Source organism: Epinephelus fuscoguttatus, linkage group LG1 (genome assembly GCF_011397635.1).
Source record: "Epinephelus fuscoguttatus linkage group LG1, E.fuscoguttatus.final_Chr_v1".
Taxonomy (NCBI): domain Eukaryota; kingdom Metazoa; phylum Chordata; class Actinopteri; order Perciformes; family Serranidae; genus Epinephelus; species Epinephelus fuscoguttatus.
In genome coordinates this window covers 11011545-11032530 of record NC_064752.1, presented here as the reverse complement: position 1 = coordinate 11032530, position 20986 = coordinate 11011545, and the positions used below count along the sequence as shown (strand labels likewise).

Here is a 20986-nt window from a genome sequence, read left to right as displayed (position 1 = left end):
AGCTAGGATCGTGATAATAGATGGATTATCGTGTATAACAGTGAGTGTCGTACATGATAATCCATCTATTATTTTGTGTAGTGTAACTGATGCCACGTTTGTGATGCCTGTGATGGCGTGAAACAGCAGAGGCACTTTAGCAACCTGGTGAGTACTGCTATTAGCATCAGATGAGCAAAGAGCGTCAGAACAGACAAACATGATGTGTCGCATGAACCTGGCATTGGGGCAGCGTGGAGGCTCAGGGGTTCACACTTCTGTTATCTCCATGTCTGCCGTGGGTTTTCTCCAGTTTCCTCCCACAGCCAACACATGCCAGGTGAAGTGGTGTGTCTGGTTTGAGTTGGCATTTAACCTTTGAATTTGGCTTTAAATAAATAAATAAATATTATATTTGTCTGTGTGTTTTACTGGATATTAAATGCACTCATCATTAATCCATATTGCAAAAGCCAACATGTTCTCATCCCAGTCGTCACATATTGTCAATTTATCTGTGGACTTGGTGTCTACATATTATGTGCTAGGTCCTGGTGGTTAGATTTAGAAAAAAACCCATCATTTGACTCTATGTCAAGCAAACAGAGGCCTCCCAGGTAAAAGTCCAGGGTTTGTTGGACCCATCCACCACCCCTCCCACTGACCCTGTGGGGAATTTCCAGCTCTTTATCATTACCGGCAGCGTTTCAAACTGACCCTGTCCTGTGGCGTATCATACGTACTGCTGCAACAGGTGCCATCCAGCTGAGCGGTGGCGTATCATATCACCACGAAAAGTTGCTTTTGGTGTCAGTGTCTGATACTGAAATCACAAAGCAGCGATATTTGATGACTACAGAATGAGAACGGGCTAGCAAAAGCACATCGTGACAAATCCAACTACTAGGCTTACATACAATAAGTCTTACTACCTCAACTCAGTCTTTATTATAATGTTAGAGGGGGAAAAATACTCCAATTACTTTCGACAGGAGGAAGGGGTGCTCGTGCTGTGGGCCCTGCCTGACGCAGAGGCACAAATATGCCAAAAACACTGCACAACTGAATTGATTATTGAACTTGTTTCCAGAGTCAAACAACTATCAGATGCTCAAAACAGATCGTGGCTGGCTAAATCCAAGCACTTTCAAGGACCTCTTTTGAATCCAAGCACCTTCAAGTACTTTCCAGACCCATGGCTACCCTGAGTTCTGTCTCACCTGCAAAATGTCACTGACATAGACACAACGAGTGTTTTGTGTGTCTTTGGGGTCCTTTGTCTCATGAGTGCACTGATGATGAAGGAAACATTCCTGCCCACACTGGATATTATATACAGTAAAAAAGGAAACACAGAAAAACAAACCAGAGCAAACCTTACGTACGTTATACATAGATGTCACTAAACCCACAAGGGCGTCTTGCAGAACTAGTGTGTATGTGTGTGTGTGTGTGTGTGTGTGAGAGTCAGTGTTGGCAGTCAGAGTGATGAGCGAAAGGGAAAGCAGGAGGACCCCCTGCCAGGCCTCCTCATGCATTATCAGCCCACAGCTCCCCAGCAGGCATCAACCAGCACATACCAGGGTGTCGAGCTTTTATACCGCCGGGGGCACGTTGGGTTTTTTAATATGGGACAACTTTCAACTCTGCCTGTTCCTCTACACGACTGCGAACTCCCCCAACACATGCAGAGAAATGAACACACACGCACACACACACACACAGATAAAAGGAATAAAATAAAAGGTTTTCACCATTTAATTAAAATCGATTGTCAGGAGAATAATACACAAAACCTGTGCTTGGTGTGCTTAGCTGAAGTGATGCAAATATCACATATATGTACAGATGACAAATACAATATTGAAATGTGAGTCAGCATGTCAAGTAACTTCTGGGAGACATATTCACGCCGAGGCAGATTAGAATCAGATCCTGCCTTGAATTCGGATATTTACGATGAAGTGAGCCACTTCACGATCACACAGTGTCTGATGTTTGTTACAACGAGGTGCTGCAGCATTATTGCCTTCAAACAAGTGCATTATTATTTTTTTATTTCAGGGATGGATGATTACAGTTTGTACTTGAACATGCCGGTTAATTGCTGTCAATCCCTGGTCAGCTGCAGTGATAAAATGTGATGCTTTGATCGGAGACAGAATGTTTAACCTGAAATATGCAGTGTTAATTTTGACACCAAGCACCTTGGTAAAGATTTGAGAGCTCATTTAAAAAGCACACGTCACAGTAGAATACTGCCACCTTGTGGAGGAACACGACCTAATCTCTTTGCAGCTTCTCCCACTGGTCAAACAATTTCCCTGATGCCGCCTTAACAGCTACACAAGTGACAATGATTCATGTCTTAATCTGAGTTAATTTACTGGCAGTAATGGAAAAGAGAATCTTGCTGATCTATGGCGTGAGACAGCTGGGAAACAAAAGATATTTCTGATGTGTTTCAACGGGAACTAAAAGCAAATCTGAGTGAGTGGTGCTTTTATCACGTTGGCCTCAAGGCACATTAAAAACACTTTATGTAAAAAGTGTTACCGCTGAAAGCTCACATTACTCCTGCGGCTCTTTCTCTCTCTAACACACACACCAGCCGGCGAATTCGCCCATATGGGTGCGCAGTGTTGCATGTTGGCAGCATGTCAGTGACTGATGCAAAATTAATTAATCAATGTTTGTCATTGATCCCTCTACAAGCTGAAGATCTCATCTGTCATAACAGTCTGTTAAAGTTAACCAGCCAGTGATGACTTCACGTTCAACACACTCTGGATGCTGAATGAGATCAACAGGCAGCAACGATGGCAGCAAACTAAGTGATTGTACATGATACTGAACAGAGACCTGCGAGAAAAGCATTCGTGTTGATGAACCAGCACTAAAATCAACAATGTTTCAAAATAAAATGTAAAACCTCCCTGCCAATGATCGCCTTTAAAACTCGTCTCTATTTTACAATCAGCTTTTTGCAATCAGTCGTTCACTTAGTGGCAGTATACGACCATCATCCGTACATTCAGAGCTAATCCGTTCCTGGTTGCTCGACTTGGGCGTTCTGTCCTGCTCAAATGTGAGCTCTGTCGCACTCAGGAGGGCGTCAGTGCTTTAGGGTCGTGGCAAGTAGCCGGTACCTCGTATTTAAATACTACGCTGAACAGCTTTCCTCCCAGCCGGTCGGCCAGCCATGAGTTCTTGATAACGGCCATCTTGAGGCTCTCGCAGCTGAGCATGGCGTAGTAGTTGGTGTGGATGGCTCGGCCCATTCCCTCGATGATCACCAGGTCGGTCTTTCTCTCCCGGACCACCATCGCCAGCACTTTGTCCAGACGGCTTGGGGAAGGCAGAGGTACAGAATTCAACATGTTTGCTGCACTAAATGACTGTAACAGAGTACATTTAATGAACTCTTCACCTGGTGCTCAGATTTCTGGCTTTTCAAAGTGAAAATGTGAAGCACAAACTCAACCCTCTCACCCAGATGTGATGAAATGCTCAATTCTAAGCAGTGTTGTGCACGTTCACACTTCAGAGCTCACTCACAGTTCAGTTCACACAGATTGAAGTGAACTAGTTCACGTTTACAGGAAAGTTCACAGTCCCAGAAAAACAACTACTTTATTTTAACTTCTCCTGTTTTTGTTGTTGTTGTTTTATTAAATGAAATAAAATATTGTGATCATTTATTTTCATATATTTCATATGACTGGTCGGATGCATTTTAAATTTGTTATAGATGTGGCTGACATTTCTACTTGTTTTTTCAGACCCACTGAGTAAAATTACCAAAAAATGTGAGATTTTTTTCTCTGTTAGAATCTGTGTCTTACAGATTTATTCATAAAAGTTCTTAAAAAAATGTGTCAAAGCCTGTCCCCCTGTCGAATAGTGTTTCCCACCTCCATGGATACGTAAAGGAAAAGGTGTGGTTCAGATTTAGGTGAGGGGGAAACTGTCTTTGACAGTACACCAACATGCTGGGTGCGTTAAAACACAGTGAGTGTCATTAATGGCCTTTCAATATAACTGGGCTGTCTATGCAGTAGAACGACGCCATAACTTTTGAAATTGGTGCTACATGACCAGAGAAAACAGAGAAAAAGGGCTGTGGCATTTGGTTTCAGTCGAGGTAAAAAACCTACAACTACAAGAATGCACTGCGCCGCACAGGACCAATAAATGCTCCCGCAGGAGGGTGATGCAATGCAAGCTTGGCGGTTTTGACACAGAAAAGGATATGGTGACGGGCTGGCAACAAATTATCTTGAATTACAGTTAAATGTCAAACTAAAATATGTTTCTGCAAACATTTTTGGTGAGAAATAGGCAACGCAGTAACAGAGTCTTGATTTGGAGAGACGGGTATCTCTGTCTCTATCTGCCTCTATACTGTCTGTGTCCATGGTGGCGGACATACGAATATGCCCAAGTACAACCTGTAGTTCGAACAGCCCTAGAGGCAGCCAAAATTTGCCGGGTGACACATTTTAAGCTGAATGTTGAGCAGGGAGATTTCTGTTACACACTACCCACATTATTATGATACAAAACTCGTTACAAATTGGCAAAGTTTCCCTTTAACTGTCGCAAGAGTGAGCGATTCATTAGCTGTAAATGGATTTGTCTTTTCATACAGTTCACCGATTACATGGTCATGTCATGAGCGTGCTCTTTTACCCTACTTACACACAACACCGTCTCTAGCTAAATCAAAGGCTGAGTAGCTCACCCTGTAAAAAGGTCAAATGTAAAATTGCAGAACAACCAACCTCAGATCCAGACAGGGTGAACTGGAACCACTCTGTACCAGAGTCAGCCTGTCGTCCCTCAGACCAGCCCTGCACAAAAAAAAACACCACAGGACACTGATGATCTTCTTCAGCTGTTTTAAAAAGCTTTTTATGTGTGAAATCATGAGATCAGACAGAGAAAATTATATCTTAGAAGCAGCTCAGGAAAGATAATAAGATGTTGTGTAAAAGTCTGTTGACTCTATATTGCTGTCTGTGTGATGATAGCTCATTAGCTGTGGTCTTAATTAATCTCGTCTGTTTTTAAGAACACTCATAAACACTCACTGAATCACTGGATCCATAGCAGCGATGCTTTCGGTCAGTATCTGCAGTTCACCGTTTGTTACATCATTCAAAGCCGGACCAGAGTTGCTGGCCAACACAACCTGAGGGAGACAAACAGAAGAGCTGGAATAACATTTGATCAAATATTGTATTTTTTTTTAAAAATGTTGTTAGAGTTGTGTACCTCTGTTCCTCGAGAGAGAAGCTCTCTGACAAAAGGCATCACGCCTAGAATGATGTCTACTCCACTATTATCTACGAAAAACAAGGCACACTTATGAGGAGGACCCTGCAAGAGAAAACCAGGATGGAGTGTATTCAAGCACTAATCATCACAGACACAGAAACACTATTACAAATACAGAAAACATTACAAATGAGCACAAAAAAGCTGTTATCTGTGTTTTCTCTTTGTGCTTAATCAAAACATGGCTGTGCCTGGTGCCTCAGATGTGTGTTTGTTTTCGTGTTAAACAGCATGTGGTGCTGATTAAACCTTTATTACAGAAAATATTTTGATTCTACCCTTATACTGAAGAAGACAATATTCCTACTGAGCTGTTCACATGTTTACAAGCAGCTGTGCATCCTCCGGTTAATGTGCCCTAACATGTCATTTATCACGTCACAATATGGATAAGTGGAACAGCTGGAGCGTCCCTCTTTCATTCCTTCAGTCTCCTTCTTGTAAAGGTTGGTGTTGTGATATTTGTACGTATTTACCCTCCTGTTGTCCCTGAGTCAAATTTAAGCTGTTTTCAAACTTTTTTATATCATACACATGGTTTTCTTTTATCTAATCCCCCCAAAATAACATGGATGGTTCCATACTGTGCTCTTTGTTCTTTTTATATTAAATCAATTTTCACTACTGTCACTGAATTGTGGGTGTTTTATTCAAATTTATAGCATCTGTTGTTGTGTTATGATCTGCTGCTGTTACAAAAATGAAATGGTATTAAAACCATAACGTTGACATATTCAAGTCTGTGATAATCCATCAGCATATGTTCCTCTGATCTTTACTGTAGTCAAAATAACTCCCAATTTCTGCTTTTTTTCTCTCAAAAATTAGGGATAATTTCATGTAAATTACGTTTACTGTCCACAGATTCCAAAAATATACGTAAAACTGTTGGAAGGAAGTTGGCCAAGAATGTATAACACAAAAACAGGTGATAATTTAGACTTTATGCTTCATAAACGATCAAACTAGAGGACAAAAGTCGCACAGTCAAGAGGAAAAAAACAGGAGGAAGGTTAAACAAATTGTTGTTATCCACAATTGAGACGCATATTCTGAATGCGCTGTATACATGTCCAAAGAAAATGCTGCATTCAGAAAAAGGCTTAATTTGGAATATCCAACAGAATATGCTGCTTACAAGACCACATCAAATTTAAAATGTTGTCATATTTGCAATAATGATGGAATATTAGTGTGCATGTAAACGTATTCAATAAATAACTTGGCTTTGAAATGAAAAAGCAGAGAAAGAGCCTGACCTTTAGTCTCTCAAACCACTGGTCGTAGGAATCAACAAGCCACGGCCGCTCTGCGCAGAAAAAAAGAGATCAAACAAATCAGTTTCAGGAAGTGCTGAGTCAGAGTCATTCTAAACGTCCCCAAATTTGACAGTTTTCTCTTGACTCAAATGATTCAACAACAAAGACAGAGAGAAAAGAAATACTTTGATACCTTCCAGCTGTCGTTTAGCATGCTCAAACCCAAACTCAGGATCAGATTCAAGGACACTGCATGACAGCAAAATAACATATGCAACAGTTAGACAAGAGTTTGGATCACTGAGTAAAAACATCAATTAGTTCTTACTTTTATTTCAGTTTTGACATTTTAATTTGATTCCAGTTCAGTTTTAGTTAGTTTTCAGAGTACGTTTGATAGTTTTAGTTTAATTTTAGGTTTTCAGAAAGGTTCCGTTTAAATTTCATATATTTAGTTTAAGATTTACAGTGGTTTTATTTTAGCTTGTTTTTTTAAAGCCAGATATAACGTCTCATAACTACATTGCTACATGTACCGTGCATACAAAATACATGGCTGGAGAACTGTTTAGGAATGGCCGTAATGTTTCATAATTTGGGAATCGACTTGAGTACTCTCTCTCTACCACACTCAGAGGAAAACTTGTCATCTGCAGTTTAATCCTGACCCCAGTTGGTTAACATTAGACCTGAGCTGAACAGCTTGGTTAAATGGCTTTAAATCTGCTACAGTATTTAAATCATGTGCTTCTAAGCATGAGGGCCAACATTTCAGGTTAATCAGGTGTAGCCGGCGGATATCCAGGCCAATACTTCCTCTTCTGTTCGCTGGTCATTTGGGCTATTTGTTACTCTTTTTATTTGGTTTCAATTTCCGAAAATATTTCAGTTTTAGTTTACGATAATAACCCTTGTCTCAAATCAGCCCTAATCAATTTATTTCTATAACAGACGTGTGGTTCTGAAGCCAATAGCAGGCTATAGTTGACCTTTCTGCAGAGTCCCCGTGAAAAGACTTACTTATTCAAAGCCTCACAGGGCAACAGAAACTTAAAAAAACATCATAACAAGTCATTGGGATGCAGTTACATTCTTTTTTGGGATGCTCTGTAAGCAGCCCTGAGATACTTTAATAGATTTTTTCATTCTGTTTATGTTCAATCAATGCCGCCAACTGTGTGCACTCTGGCTAACCCAGGGTGGCTAACTTATCAAAACAATGAGACGCTGCCAAACACACGACCACAGCGGTGGAAATACTCCCCATTCAAAGCTGTGGAAGCATGAAACTACAAGATAAGAGCCTCTCCCGCTACCAACACTGTGCCAGCAACCAATCAAGCAGCCTGCTCGCAGGATATAAAAGCCATTAACTCCACTCACTCTGACACAGCCTTGGCTCCCCAGTCGAAGACATTCCCAGCCAGGACGCCCCTGACCAGGGCGAACTGTCTCTCCTCCCAGCTCAACTCCTCCAGGGACTTCACCGCCTTCTGGTAGTACTTGAGAGCCATGTCATTCTCCCTCTGTTTGATCTATGAGAGAACAGAGAGGTGATGCAGCTACTTTGAACAGAATAAAAGACTGGTAATCAGAAGAATTCAGAGACGTGAGAAAATGTGATTTTCAGAATAACGTATTGCCTGAATTCTAGGCTTAACTTAAGGGGTGGAGACAAACTGTGGAAACTATGAAACATAACTATGAAACACAGAAATAAGTGAGGGCCAAGGCAGCTGTGTAGCACACAAGAAAACAACAAAGGTTGATAGATTTCAGTCAGACCTTAGAGTAGGGATCAGGAAAGTTGAACTCGTTTAAACAGTGTTCCCTCGTGTCTAACAGACTTCTGACAGTGAGGGATCCATAAGCACTAGGTGAGAAGAGAAGCACTCTACATTAGCCAAAGAGAAAAACATACACACATCGAGGCCTGGGGAGGTTTCACTGGTATTTTTACTTTTAAAAAAAAACAACTAACTTTGTCAAACTGACCTTTTGAAAACTCTGTTTTGAAATGTGCAGCTGGTTTCTGAAAGTCTGGCTTTTTTTCCATCAAATTTCATGTTTCATTCATGTTCATCAGTCTGACAGGATTAATAAGACTGACTGACACATACTTATTCAGTACACCCACCTCCTAAAAACTCAGAAGTAAACAGATTCAAAGGAATACTTCAACCCACATATGACCACATGTACATCAAATTCTCACCCCATGTTACATTAAAGTCATGAAGTTTTTCTCGCATGCCTCCACAATGAACGAAGAATCCAAAAACAGAGAAAATTCTTAACCAATAGTAAAAAAAAATTATAAAAAAATTGTTTGAAAACTCTAACACAACTCGTGCCAAATCAAAGTCTCATTTATCCAGCTGTATGTTCAGTACTTCCCAAACAGACAGCCCTTTCTGTGAAACTTATCAGTGCTCTCTTTAAAGCCAGACTCCACTGACAAAAACAGCAATTTTACCTCGCCGAACACGGGAGCTGCTGGTCTACCACTGCCTCAACTGATAGTTTGTTTGGGCTATTCTTTGACTTCGTTAAACCTAAACTAACTCTTTAAAACACTAAAAGTCACACAATAACACAAACTAACTAACTGATCGAGGCAGCAGTAGACCAACAACTCCTGTGTTAAGCAAAGGTAAAAATACTGTTTTTCTCAATGGAGTCTGGCTTTGAAGAGATCATCATTAAGTTTCACTTTTAGTGCAGCTCCCTGTCCAAAAGCGCTGTTTGTATGGGAAGTACTGAGCATCCAACTGGATAAATGAGACTTGAATTATACTGCACAAGCTGTGTGAGAGTTTGTAAACTGATGCTTTGATATAGATTTGTTATAGTTTTTTAGATTCTCCGTTCACCATGGACGCATGTGAGGGGTTTTCTTTTGAGGAATTGATACACAAATGGTCATTTGGAAGTTAAAGTATTCCTTCACCATCACGATCTCCCTTTTTCATTTACAAAGTTCATGGGCAGTTACAGCAGGTATGAGGACATTAAACTAATGCAGACGCTGAAGAAAAGACTTGAGGTCTAGTCTACTTAAAGCAACCTGTAGTCAAACAGATGGGCCTTGCATGCAAAAACAAAAACAGTCCTTACAAAGGCTGGTGGCGGAGGGTCTGAAGCTTGTGTCTGTACTTCTGACGGAACTTCTCGGCTCGCTCGGCTGCCTCCGGCATGTCGGGCTGGCTCGCTACAGCTCTCTTAACCACCTGCTCAACAAAAAACAGAAGAGCGTTAATCAGCCACACTTGTGACATCTGCATCCCACAAGCACTAAGTCAGATTAAAAAAAACTACAAAGTCAAACCAATTTATCTCATATGAGAAACTGACCTGTAAACACTGAATGTGCTGTGCAATTCTGTCCTTTTTTATCTTAATCCTGTCACAGATAACAGGCTTAACATAGATGACCTGATATGATATTGAACTGTTTTTTTTTTCGCCAAATACAACAAAAACTCTCTACTGTAAGCTGTCTAAAGTATCAAGTGTGAATGTGACATTTTGATGGAAGATCAAGAGAGTTTCTTTCTTAATTCACTGTCTTGTCTTGTCCGTTATGAATTCATACAGACATAAATCCATAAGAAGAGGCAGAGATTATGTTTCATCTACGCTCGAATCACAGTTTCAAAACTTCCTCAGTCATTATCATGTTTGTTTTGTTTTATTAGATTTTCCCCAAGCAGCAACCTCCAGTGTTGAAAAATTAAGCAAGTGCTGACGTGCCAAAAACTGGTTCCAAGAGAGAGTCAAACCCCACAGACCCCGTATTAAAAACGCCCAACTTGGCAACAGAAATAAACATGTTTACAGACTAGTACAAAAAACGGTTTCAATCGCTACAGCTAATCTCTACAGCTAATTTTTATATAACTCACCCGTTTAGATATTATTGAGCCTTAAAGTTGTGTATAATTAAGAGGGTTGTCTCTCTCAGTGACAGGAAGGTGCCATTCGTTGACAAGTCACTATCACAACGATAGTTAAGTGACATAACCATGGTGTAACCCCAGATTCACAGAGTACAAGTGTAGCTTTTTGGTCGCATAAAAAAGTCTTGTTCTGCACGTTTGTACTAAAACACAGTAAGATGCTCAGTTTTTCCAGTAAAGACATTTTGTTCTAACGGTTTTAAGCTTGTTTTTTGTTAGAGAAAATTAGCATTACCATTATCACAGTTAACCACAGACTGTAAATGCAACATGCTAACCAAGCTAGCGGCTAGTGTTTGGGTTATTTCCACCCTCTCGTCCAAATATGGTCAATTCTGGCTCCAAAAATCCAAGATGTTGACGGTCAAAATGCCAAACTCGAGGCTTCAAACCGTGAGTCCACAAACCAACAGGTGATGTCACAGTGGCTACAATCATTATTTTACACAGTCTATGATTTTTTTTTCTTTAAAGAAAAAGTTTAAAACTTTGTCTGTATGGCACGTCTTAATTCAAGAGTCTGCTACTGTATTCCAAAACATGAGCCGCCATCCTACCCCGTCTAGGGCCTCTTCGAAGCAGTAGAGCCAGTATTCACGGGCCAGAGCGTCCTCTGTGAGGTCCACAGTGTCGGGGATGTAAGACGAAGCATCCTGCAGCAGAGGCAGATTCACCAGCTTCCTCTCCAGACGGTCCATCTCCAACATGTCAAACTGGACACAACAAAGAGACAGAGACGATGCACGCTGTCTGTTTTGTCCACAAACTGAGACTGCACAGAGATTCTTCCAACTCCTCAAACACCAAAGTCTATTCCACCTGTCACTCTTTTATTCTAGGACATATTTCACAATATTTCTCTTTTTCTAAGCAACACTGTGGAAGGTTTCACACTTGTTAGTATTTTTTCCTTATCGATGCAACAAACAAGCAGAGAGGAAGATGCGGTAAGGAAGAGAAAGGGAAGGTCCTAGAAAGATTTATTCCTAAAAGCCAGTGGGAGCCAGCAGATTCATTAATAATGGGACACAATCAATAGCCCATTAAGGAACAAACTACATCGATAGAAGGTTTCTCAAGTGGTAAGTCGCCAAAGATGAGCTAATATTTCATTTGCAGTCCGGCATCACACTTTGCCAGTTTGCACTAATGAAAACTAAGCTGGAAAAAGAGCAGGAATCTCAGTGGTGAGAGTGGACTCTAATGTTAACAGAGGAGGTCTACAGAGGCCTGCATGCTCTGAGTATCACACCGAGGAATCAACAAGCAAAGTGGCTGTCGAAAGCATCAAACACTCTCATCTCCCATCTTCACAGAGTATAATCTGACCAAAAACCAGTTTGGTAACAGACAAAACAGAGGCAAGATCTTCAGCACAATCAAAGCTAAAGCTCTCAGATCTCTCTGCTCCTCGAGCAAGTGAACAAAGTGAATGCCTGACATCTCTAAATACTGAGCATCTACAATTAGAGAACAAAGCGCAGTGAGCAGGAGCCACATGTCATCAAACCAGAGCACACAGGTGACGCAGTCGGAGGTACTTACGGGAAACTGAAGGAGAGGGTTAGGTAGACAGAGGAGTGTGTGGAGAGGAAATGAAAAGAAGAGATTAATGAATGTCTTCGTTAGGCCTGTCACGATAATTACTACTGCTATAACTGACATTAGAGCATTTTATGCCAGTAATATATTGATAATAAAATAATTAAAATGCTTAAATATATTTAGACATTGGAGTTGGAATATGAAATAAACATTTAAATATTTTAAATAAATCAAACATTATAGATAAAATGGACTTTGGGCTCTGTTAACAAAAACTGCACTTAAATAAATATTTATAGACATTTGGCACATGTAATACACTGCCAAACCCTGCTGTTTGTTTTGGCATCATGTTGACTAAATGTTGGTGACACTCTCATGTAAACAAACACGTGTGCAAACACAACAGGCGATATCGTATGATATACGGACCTGACCTCAATAATTTTTGTCGACCTCCGTAAGTCAGTAACATAATTATCATGACAGGCCTAGTCTCTGTATGTTTGTGGATTCAGTGAGGACAGCGGTGACGATGAAGAAGATCATAAATAAAAATGTTCAGATGTAAAAAATATCCCGATGGAAGAAGGCAGGTGGAATAAAAACCAAAGCACCAGCAGCAGAGTGAAAATAGGTCATGAGGTTTAAGTGGGCGCCTCATGGCACATGACCCAGCTTCAGGTCTTCATATCTGATCACTCTCTGCTTCCTTTGCAGACTCACCGTTCCACTGCGCGCACGTTGCATGGGATTCATATCTGGAGAGACGCTCATCAGGCCGGAGCTTCCCGCGTAATTCTCACCCCAGCTGTACTGGTTTGGATCTGGAGGGATACAAGATGCAATCATGATATAGTTAGGGTATAACGGTTACATTATAATGCATGTTATTCTTATTTAACGGTACTCATTTGTGAGTGCTGTTTTCAATAATTGTAATTTTTGTTACTAGTCTAATGTAGAATAAAAACCGAATCACAAAAAAAGAGACAGACCAAATATCTTTCCTTTACCCACTGTGCTGTTTGTAGCTTTCAGCCTAATATTTATCAGTATGTACCGTAACCCTGTTGACACCAAACTCAGGACAATAATGTGTAGTGTAGTGTTTCCTTACTGTCCTCCTCTGCTCCTTTAAGAAATGCTCCAATGGCTCCGAGATAGCCTTCATGTCTCAGGAACAAGGCCTGAACTTCACCCTACAGCAAAAAAAAACAAAACAAATGAAGGTAACGACATAAGATAACAAACCAGCTTCAGGACTAAACTGAGATATATCACTGCAGCAAGGAAAACAGACAGACAATCAGGAACTCTTGTAAAGCACAAAGACTCTTTAGTTAGTTTGTTTTAGGTGAGCAGAGGAAGAAGAGGAGGAGGCTTTGCCTTGGTGAAGAAGTTGATGCTGTAGGTGATGGTGTGCATAGTGACGGGGTGTCCTCTGATGAAGAAGCCTCCAAAGTAAACTCTGGACAGGTTGTGGAGTTTGGCATACAGACAGGCCAGCTGCCCGATGTCATTGCTGATCATGTGGAGTAAGCTCTTGGCCATGTCCTCTTTAGAAAACTCTGCAATTAACACTAGAGTTAAATAAACACACAGGCACAATATCCACATCACACAATTGGAAAGCTGCTTCAGGAGGTCTAAAAGACTGACCTCTGAATATTAAAGTACTGTAAACTTTTTCAGTAAGAAGCAGAATCATGCAAGTGCAAGGTAAGTTACAAATATCAAAATCCTGATCCACATTTTCACACTTAAACTGCAGAGATGGACAGTCACAGAAGTTGCTTTGTTAAACAAGCCAAAGCTGTGAATTTCTGTTGTTTGCTGCCATCCAGTTACAGATACAGCACATGGAGAGAACAGCTGTATCAGAAGTAGGTGAGAGGTCATCAGTTCACTTCCACACAGGTTTTGCAATAAAACTAGAAAATATTAAAGATATGCTATGCAGGATTTTCCTAAAAAACAACATAGAGACTCATGCAGATGTAATCTCTCTCAATCATCACTTATGACCCAGTTAAAGTGTGTGGTGGATATTTATCTGCAGCGACTCTGCCCTCTGCCTGTATGTTCTTTTCTTCTTATTATGTTATGTACGGCACGTTCCTGGTCACGGTGTGCACTTTATAAAAAAGCTGTGACCAAGGGCGAGACAGTAAGCAGCAGGCATCCAAGAGAAAGTGACAAAAATCACAGAAAAATGCAAATAAAGCAAGGTGAAACGCCAGCCTGGGGTTGTAACTCTCTCCTGCATAGTATACATTTAAGCCTGCCTTACCAAGATGACATCACAAAGACAACAGAAACACGCACTGAACTTTTTGACTAATTTTCTACACTTCAAACTGAACTCCACACTTTTATTTTCACGTTTGGTGAACAGCAGTGGTGGAGTCAGTGTGGATGCACAGAGGTTGCAATGAGTTCCAATAGTGGAGTGTGAGAAGTAAAACTGAAGTAGTGTATTTTGCCATTTATTGCAATGACTGTTTGCAACATTTTGAGAGTTCGGACTGACAGTAGAGAGGTGGATTATTCATGCAGGAGTGGTTTGAGTTTCAGTGGAGATGTCGATACATCACTGTGAAACGAGGCAACTTTTCCTTTAACAGCCACCTTTAAAGCCCACAGAGGGTGAGTGTTTCATACTCTTAAGATGGTCGGGGTACTGCTTTAATTAACAGAATGAACTGCACATACCAACTACAATATATGAAGTGTCTGTAAGGCTTTGATGACAATGATCTGGACATATACATAAATAACACCACTGGGCAGCCACATGCAAAAATCTACCCGCCATGGTCACCTTTGTCGGCAGTAGCAGACTTTCCAAAACTGCTCGCAATAAGATCTCCAGTCAGTCCCAAAGACCCGTAAGATCCTCCGTAGATATCTTTGACAAGCATGTCCACACTCGTGTGCTGCCCTTTTGACGCTAACTGTAGCAACTCGTCAAATCTCTACAGGAGAGAAAAGGGTAAAGTTCACAAGACTTACGGGAACAAACTATTGGCAGACTGTATGAAAGAAGTGGACATAGTGTCATTATTTGGCTGTCTTGCATGGCTGTCAGGCTAGGTGGGTTCGGCTTACCTAGGTGTGGGGCCTGTGTTTGAAAGGGTGCGTGTCAAAGTAATCAAGAGAGATGATTCAGACCAGGTGGGGGCTGAAGTTGATGAGAGATGTTTCTGAGTACCATGAGTTTCCTCCTTTCCCTATGAAGTTTTGTTTTTAAGTTATCGTCCGCATGTCTAATGTCTACATATGAACTGTCAACGGAGTGGCAACACTAAGCGGGGTCAGACCACAGAGAGCAAGCGGACCGAGTGACAGCCGTCAGAACAGGGCCAAGACAGTAAGTCATCAAGTAGGCCCATCTTCCTTACCTTTAGCCTGGCACCCTCATGCTCACTCTCCTCTAATATATGTACCGGCAGCCAAGCCCTGGAAGCCCTAGATGAGTGTTTGCTTTAAGTAGTAGTATGTAGTGCCCAGGATATCGTTTGCCATGACAATAGCATCCAGATTTGAGATGTTAAGCCAATGTGAAAGTGCCTTAAACCTAAATTCTCTCTCATGGCCAGCAGTAGGCCACTGCACTAGTTGGAAGTGTGTGAGAAAATGACTGTACTTGTCATTTGATGTATTACCTCAGTAAACATTTTCCTAATGAGGTTATGGTCTCAATCACTAGTTTTAAGTCTGTTAATTTTTAAATTATGGTCCCATTTAGAGTAAAATAGACGATAAAGCACAGTATGCTTTAGGATGTGGCACCCTTGTGACTCAAAGGTCATTACCACGGTGATCTGTCAGTCAGGATAGCGGCGCAGCAATGCCTATCCTCTGCAGCTCCACCCTCTCATTTAAATAACGTCACCTCTGGCTCCAAAAAAACCAAGATGGTGACCACCAAAATGCCAAACTCGAGGCTTCAAAGCGTCCACAAACCAATGGATGACTTAACGGTGGCTACGTTCACTTCTTTTATACAGTCTATGTAAATCATTGCACTTAGAAGCCAATGTTTAGTGGCTGGCTACTACAACATGACAGTAACAGTAGACAAAGTAATTTCAGATACCTTTGTTTTGGTAAGCAAGGCTCCAAGGCCCCAGAACGTGCCTCCGCCTATTGAGCTTCCTCCTATTCGCTCAAATTTGTCCTCTGATTCAACCTGTTGAAGAGGGAGATACCCAGGTTAATACATTTGTTACTCTTCTATGAAAACATCACATTGGAGAAGCCGAAAACGGAGACTGATTTGTGATATTGCTTCATAAATTACTCACAATTAAAAACAATTAATGGATTATCAAAATAACAACTGATTAATTTTCTGTCACTGAACTAATATCGTGGAGGCACGCTATGCAGGAATTGTGGTAACTGCTTTTAACAATTTCACCTGCAAAAGTCACACTAATAGCCAATCTCAGTTTCACTCTTGTTCACTGTATTTGCCTTTTTTTTTTACAGCCCTGTTTCCATAATTTTCGTAGCTTACTCTTGGATGCCTGCTGCTTACACTCTGGCACTTTGTAGCCACCTTTTTATAAAGCCCAACCTCACCTGTGCCCAGGAATGTCCTGAACACAGTAAGAAAATACACCGCCACACACTGAAAGCGGGTCATAGGTGATGATTAAGAGTATATACATTGACTTTAGTTACTACCTTGACTATGGACACCCCAGAGCCGATGTTTATGAGCAGGTAGGGGAAGATGTCAGGTTGAGTCGTCTGAAAGCGGAACTCTGAGTCAGCGTGCTTGGCGTACACAAAAGCCTCGTGGGGTATGTTCCTCAGCACAAAGTTACAGCCTTTGATGAGGCAGGTCATCTCATCCTCTTTGTCCACTCTGCCACAACGCAGCACATACACAGTCCATCAGATTGAATCATCCTCAGCCAAATGTGAATAACAGCAGGAGCAGACTAAATATTCTGTCACGCATCTGGTAAATTATGTATAATGTGCAATCTCCTTTTGTTTTTTACAATATTACTAGATATTTACATTTTTCTAGACACAGCAGCTGACTGCAGGTATGCACATTGAGAGCCACTTTCTCTGAGTTGAACACCCAGAGCAACTGGAAAACTGAAAAAACTGACATGTATATGGCTTTCTAATGCTGCACTGATGCCATAAAGATGCAACAATAGCATGTTAAGTTTCATGTAAATGTTGTCACATGATGTTTGGTTAGTAAACAAAGCGGTTGCCGCAGTTTACAAGGCAGTAAACAGTTGATATTTTCCAGAAGAGCCCTCACGAGGTCTCCTAAACAATCTGGTTTGTCGTCTTATTCGCAGGAAGAGGACAGGATATTACTCTGAGTCTGAATAAGTCACAGCAAGGCCACAGGGCCATTGTTCATTCCAATTTAGTCATGCAGAATACGCCAGATATTTGTCTTTCTGTTCTGTTTTTGTATTAAGGTTCAACAATACAGCAACAACAGTTTCTTAGCTATATTCACAGCGCGTTCGTCCACTCACTTGAGTCCGAGTTTCCTCTCGATGAGCTCTTTGAACTTGTGCGCCCCTCCACCTGTGGCTTTGATAACTTTGGTGTCCGTGTTGACCAGGTGGTCTTTGATGAAGTCCAGGCATGTTTCGATGTAAGCATTTTCAAACTTAATAAAGTGCAGGCGTGCAGTGACCTCTTCCTGCACAGATATTTCATAGAGCTTGTCACTGGAGGCCTCCTGGGGACACAGATGAGACGGAAACACGGAGGAGAAAGGGTGAATACTTCATTACATCCTGCCGTTGACACTGCCCCCCACTAGAGTGGAGTGTAGATGGCTCTGTTGAGCTCTGCCGTCCAGTTGGAAATAAAGCAAAGGCAACTGGGTGAGAGGTCATCAGTTCCCTTCAACACAGGTTTTGCAATAACTCTGGAAAATATTAAGCCTGCCTTGCCAAGATGACATCACAAAGACAACAGAAATACATTTTGGACTTTGTGATGTCCTTTTTAATTTTATTTACACTTAAAGCTTTGACTGGATAGATGGTTTACTCTGTCTGGTCTTCTCCACATGAATGGCAGGCTCGTACATTTCACGAATGTAGTTAAGTAATGTGCAGTGCACTAGAATGGTTATTTACATTTATTAAATTGCTTATTTAAGTATGTAAATTACTATTCTTTGCCTGGTCCACGTGTGAGTCAGTATGCACAGGACCTCTCTCTTTGACATATTGCTACTGCTGATTGCTGCTTGTTTCTGCCTGTGACTTAGATCGTAAAACTGAACTGCCTCTCTGGGATAAATAAAGTTGTCTGGACTGGACCAAACTGTTAAGTTTGGCTGAGTCAGCGTGCATGCACAGAGGTTACAATAAGGTCAAATAGTAAAGTGTGAGGATTGAACTTTAAGTAGTGTGTTTCGCAATTTATTGGGGACATAAGGGTGCATTCTGAATCACATACTTTTTCTTTTAGTAGGTACTGCAGCTGCTCTTGAAGAGTATGTACTGTTGCATGCAGTATGCACACAATGGGGACACGCTACTGTCTCATAATGTCCTGAACTTTGTCCCTCTTACTGTTATATCCCTGACCTTGGAGATAAAACAAACGCCACTAACTGAGTTCACCAGAGTCAGAGGTCAACCTGGAGAGATGTGCTGTTGTGACTGCGCAATGTATGTAATTTAACTTTAAAGTTAGACCTGCACAGATTGTAGATTCTGTCAGTTATTGTCATAGTTATGTCCTGATGTTATTTGTAATATTCATTCTTATTTTGTTCACTTAAGAAATCTATATTCCTAGCATTACTATTCGACTGGTCATCAGTTACTTGAATGCGCTGTCATCCGTCATTACAACTCCTGACAGCTGTCAATCAGCTTGTGTTTGTGGCTAAGTCAATGCAAAATTGGACCGGATGTAGTGGGACATCCTGGTATTTTTGGCATACTGCATTTGATCAGATACTCTCTCTTACTTTTAGTAGGCACTGCAGCTGCCCTTACAAAGAATGCACTGTTGCATGCAGTATGCACATGATCAGGACATACTACCTCCTTAAAAGGTTACACTCTATATCCATTACCTTCGAGATAAAACAAAACGCTGTTCACCAAGCTCACCAGAGATGGACATCAACCCAGGGAGCTCTGCTGTTGTTACTTTGCAATGTATGCAGGTTACCTTTCAAGTTATAACGGCACAGATTGTCGATTCTAACATATTTGCGACAGTGAACTGCAGATGTCGTTTCACTGTCGTTGTCATTTTCATAGTGTTTGTGATTATTTTGGTCACTTAAGCAATCAATACTCCTATTATTACTATTTAACTGGTCATTGTTTACTAGAATGCACTGTCATCAGCCATTACGGCTTCTGACAAGCTGTCATCTGTGACTAAATTGATGTGCTGCAGGGGATTGTAGGTCAGAATAGACAGAAAAGCATGCTGGCTTGCATACTGCAAAATCAGACCAGATGTAGTAGAACATCCTGGTATTTTTGGCACACTGTATTTGGCATACTATGTGTAAGGACTTTTCAGGTATACTACATAGTGTAGTAGAATGTATTTTGGCACGTACAGCGAGTATGAGTGTTTGCAGTATTCTAGCTACACGTGCAGAGAAGTGTATAATACCTGCAGGACTGGTTTGAGCTTCACTGTGATGTCCTTTTCTGTGAAAATGGGTCAGCTAACATATGTTAGGTTATGTGTTGGAGGTATTACACATAAAGACATGCAGGCTACCATGCAGTTATGGCTCTGTGGGAGGCAGGGAAACTTGGCACAATACCCAGGACGCCACAGATTTTACATACACTGATTTACAGCAGATAATTACCTTTGTAGAGTGGTCGAAAGATCGCACTTTGGCCACCTTGTGTTGGACAGTTGAGTAGTAGGCAAGCTTTGTGAGAGATCCCCCTGTTGGAGCAGAAGCATGGACAACGTCCGATGGGAAACCCGTTAGACAGCTGACACACGGGATTAAAGTCCAGATTTAAAGCTTGGTGGATTGTAACGTTACTGTTAGCTGTATAAACACAGGTGAGAAAACCTCAACACAGGCTAGCTAGCAGCTAACGTCAACGGTGCTTCACTTGTAAAAGTTGAGCAGATGTGTTTGACACAATCCGTTTTCTGAGGTAAAGATAATCCTGACACCTCGTCACGCTTCTATATTTAAAGCTAACAGACTGTCTGTCAAATAAACTCAACCTAAACGCGATTTAAAGCGGCTAACGTTAGCTGTGTGTTATTTACTTCCACTTAAAGTCATGTGTTGTCATAGTATCAGGCTGCAGCATAACTGGTGATAAAGGACATTGGCTCCGCTCGCGCTAAACAGGAAGAAGAAACAAGGACAACTTTAGTATTTCCGGTTACCTATGTCTATCGCGAAGCGCTTTGCGTTCTCCAAGTTGCGGAATATTTCGTCGGGTGGCAGAATAATGCTTTTATCCATGGTATGACCACTTGTGTTGCTCCCCAGCCGAACACATTCCGCCATGGTCCGCAACGATTTGACGCTGCGTGCGCCGCGTGCGTACGTGCGTGACCCCACGTCAGCCAATCAGCAGCCACGCACACTGAGAGGTGCCTGTAAACACTTGAGTGTCATCATGGACACAGTACACACATGGAAAAAACATCCTACAGAGACTTTTCAACACTTTTGGTTCACTTGTTTTATATCTGACGACAAGAGGACATATTTAATTAATGGCTCTCTGCACGTCTGCTCAAAACTGGTATGAAGATTTGACACATATGATATGACCAATGTTAGGGAAGCTACTTTGAAGCATAGCTGTGCAAGCCACCAGTTACTTTAGGCTACATACAGTTTGATAAACCCAAGCTTCTTATAGACAAAGATCAAATTGACAACAT

At 41.3% G+C, this 20986-nt stretch overlaps 1 protein-coding gene across 1 annotated transcript; it reads right to left on the bottom strand.

Annotated features, from left to right (window-relative positions):
• Nucleotides 1-908: 908 nt before the first annotated feature.
• On the bottom strand, nucleotides 909-20619 carry pank4 (pantothenate kinase 4 (inactive)). The gene is made up of 19 exons (XM_049581835.1): nucleotides 20480-20619; nucleotides 19935-20017; nucleotides 17605-17813; nucleotides 16778-16961; nucleotides 16185-16277; nucleotides 14907-15060; nucleotides 13472-13653; nucleotides 13203-13284; nucleotides 12809-12909; nucleotides 11095-11250; nucleotides 9696-9808; nucleotides 8364-8451; nucleotides 7962-8113; nucleotides 6772-6827; nucleotides 6579-6628; nucleotides 5257-5361; nucleotides 5073-5173; nucleotides 4764-4832; nucleotides 909-3327 (listed from the first exon to the last, which is right to left on the bottom strand). The coding sequence occupies exons 1-19, from the start codon at nucleotides 20601-20603 to the stop codon at nucleotides 3084-3086; spliced, it is 2346 nt and encodes a 781-aa protein (XP_049437792.1). The 5' UTR covers nucleotides 20604-20619; the 3' UTR covers nucleotides 909-3083.
• Nucleotides 20620-20986: the final 367 nt, after the last annotated feature.

Coding starts and splice junctions, on each gene's coding strand:
- pank4 (XM_049581835.1), bottom strand. CDS start 20,603: ATGGCGGAATGTGTTCGGCTGGGGAGCAACACAAGTGGTCATACCATG. Junction 16,278..16,777: donor CTGGGGTGTCCATAGTCAAG/GTAGTAACTAAA, acceptor CCTCTTCAACAG/GTTGAATCAGAGGACAAATT. Junction 8,114..8,363: donor TTCCTGATCCCTACTCTAAG/GTCTGACTGAAA, acceptor GTTCTCTCATAG/ATCAAACAGAGGGAGAATGA.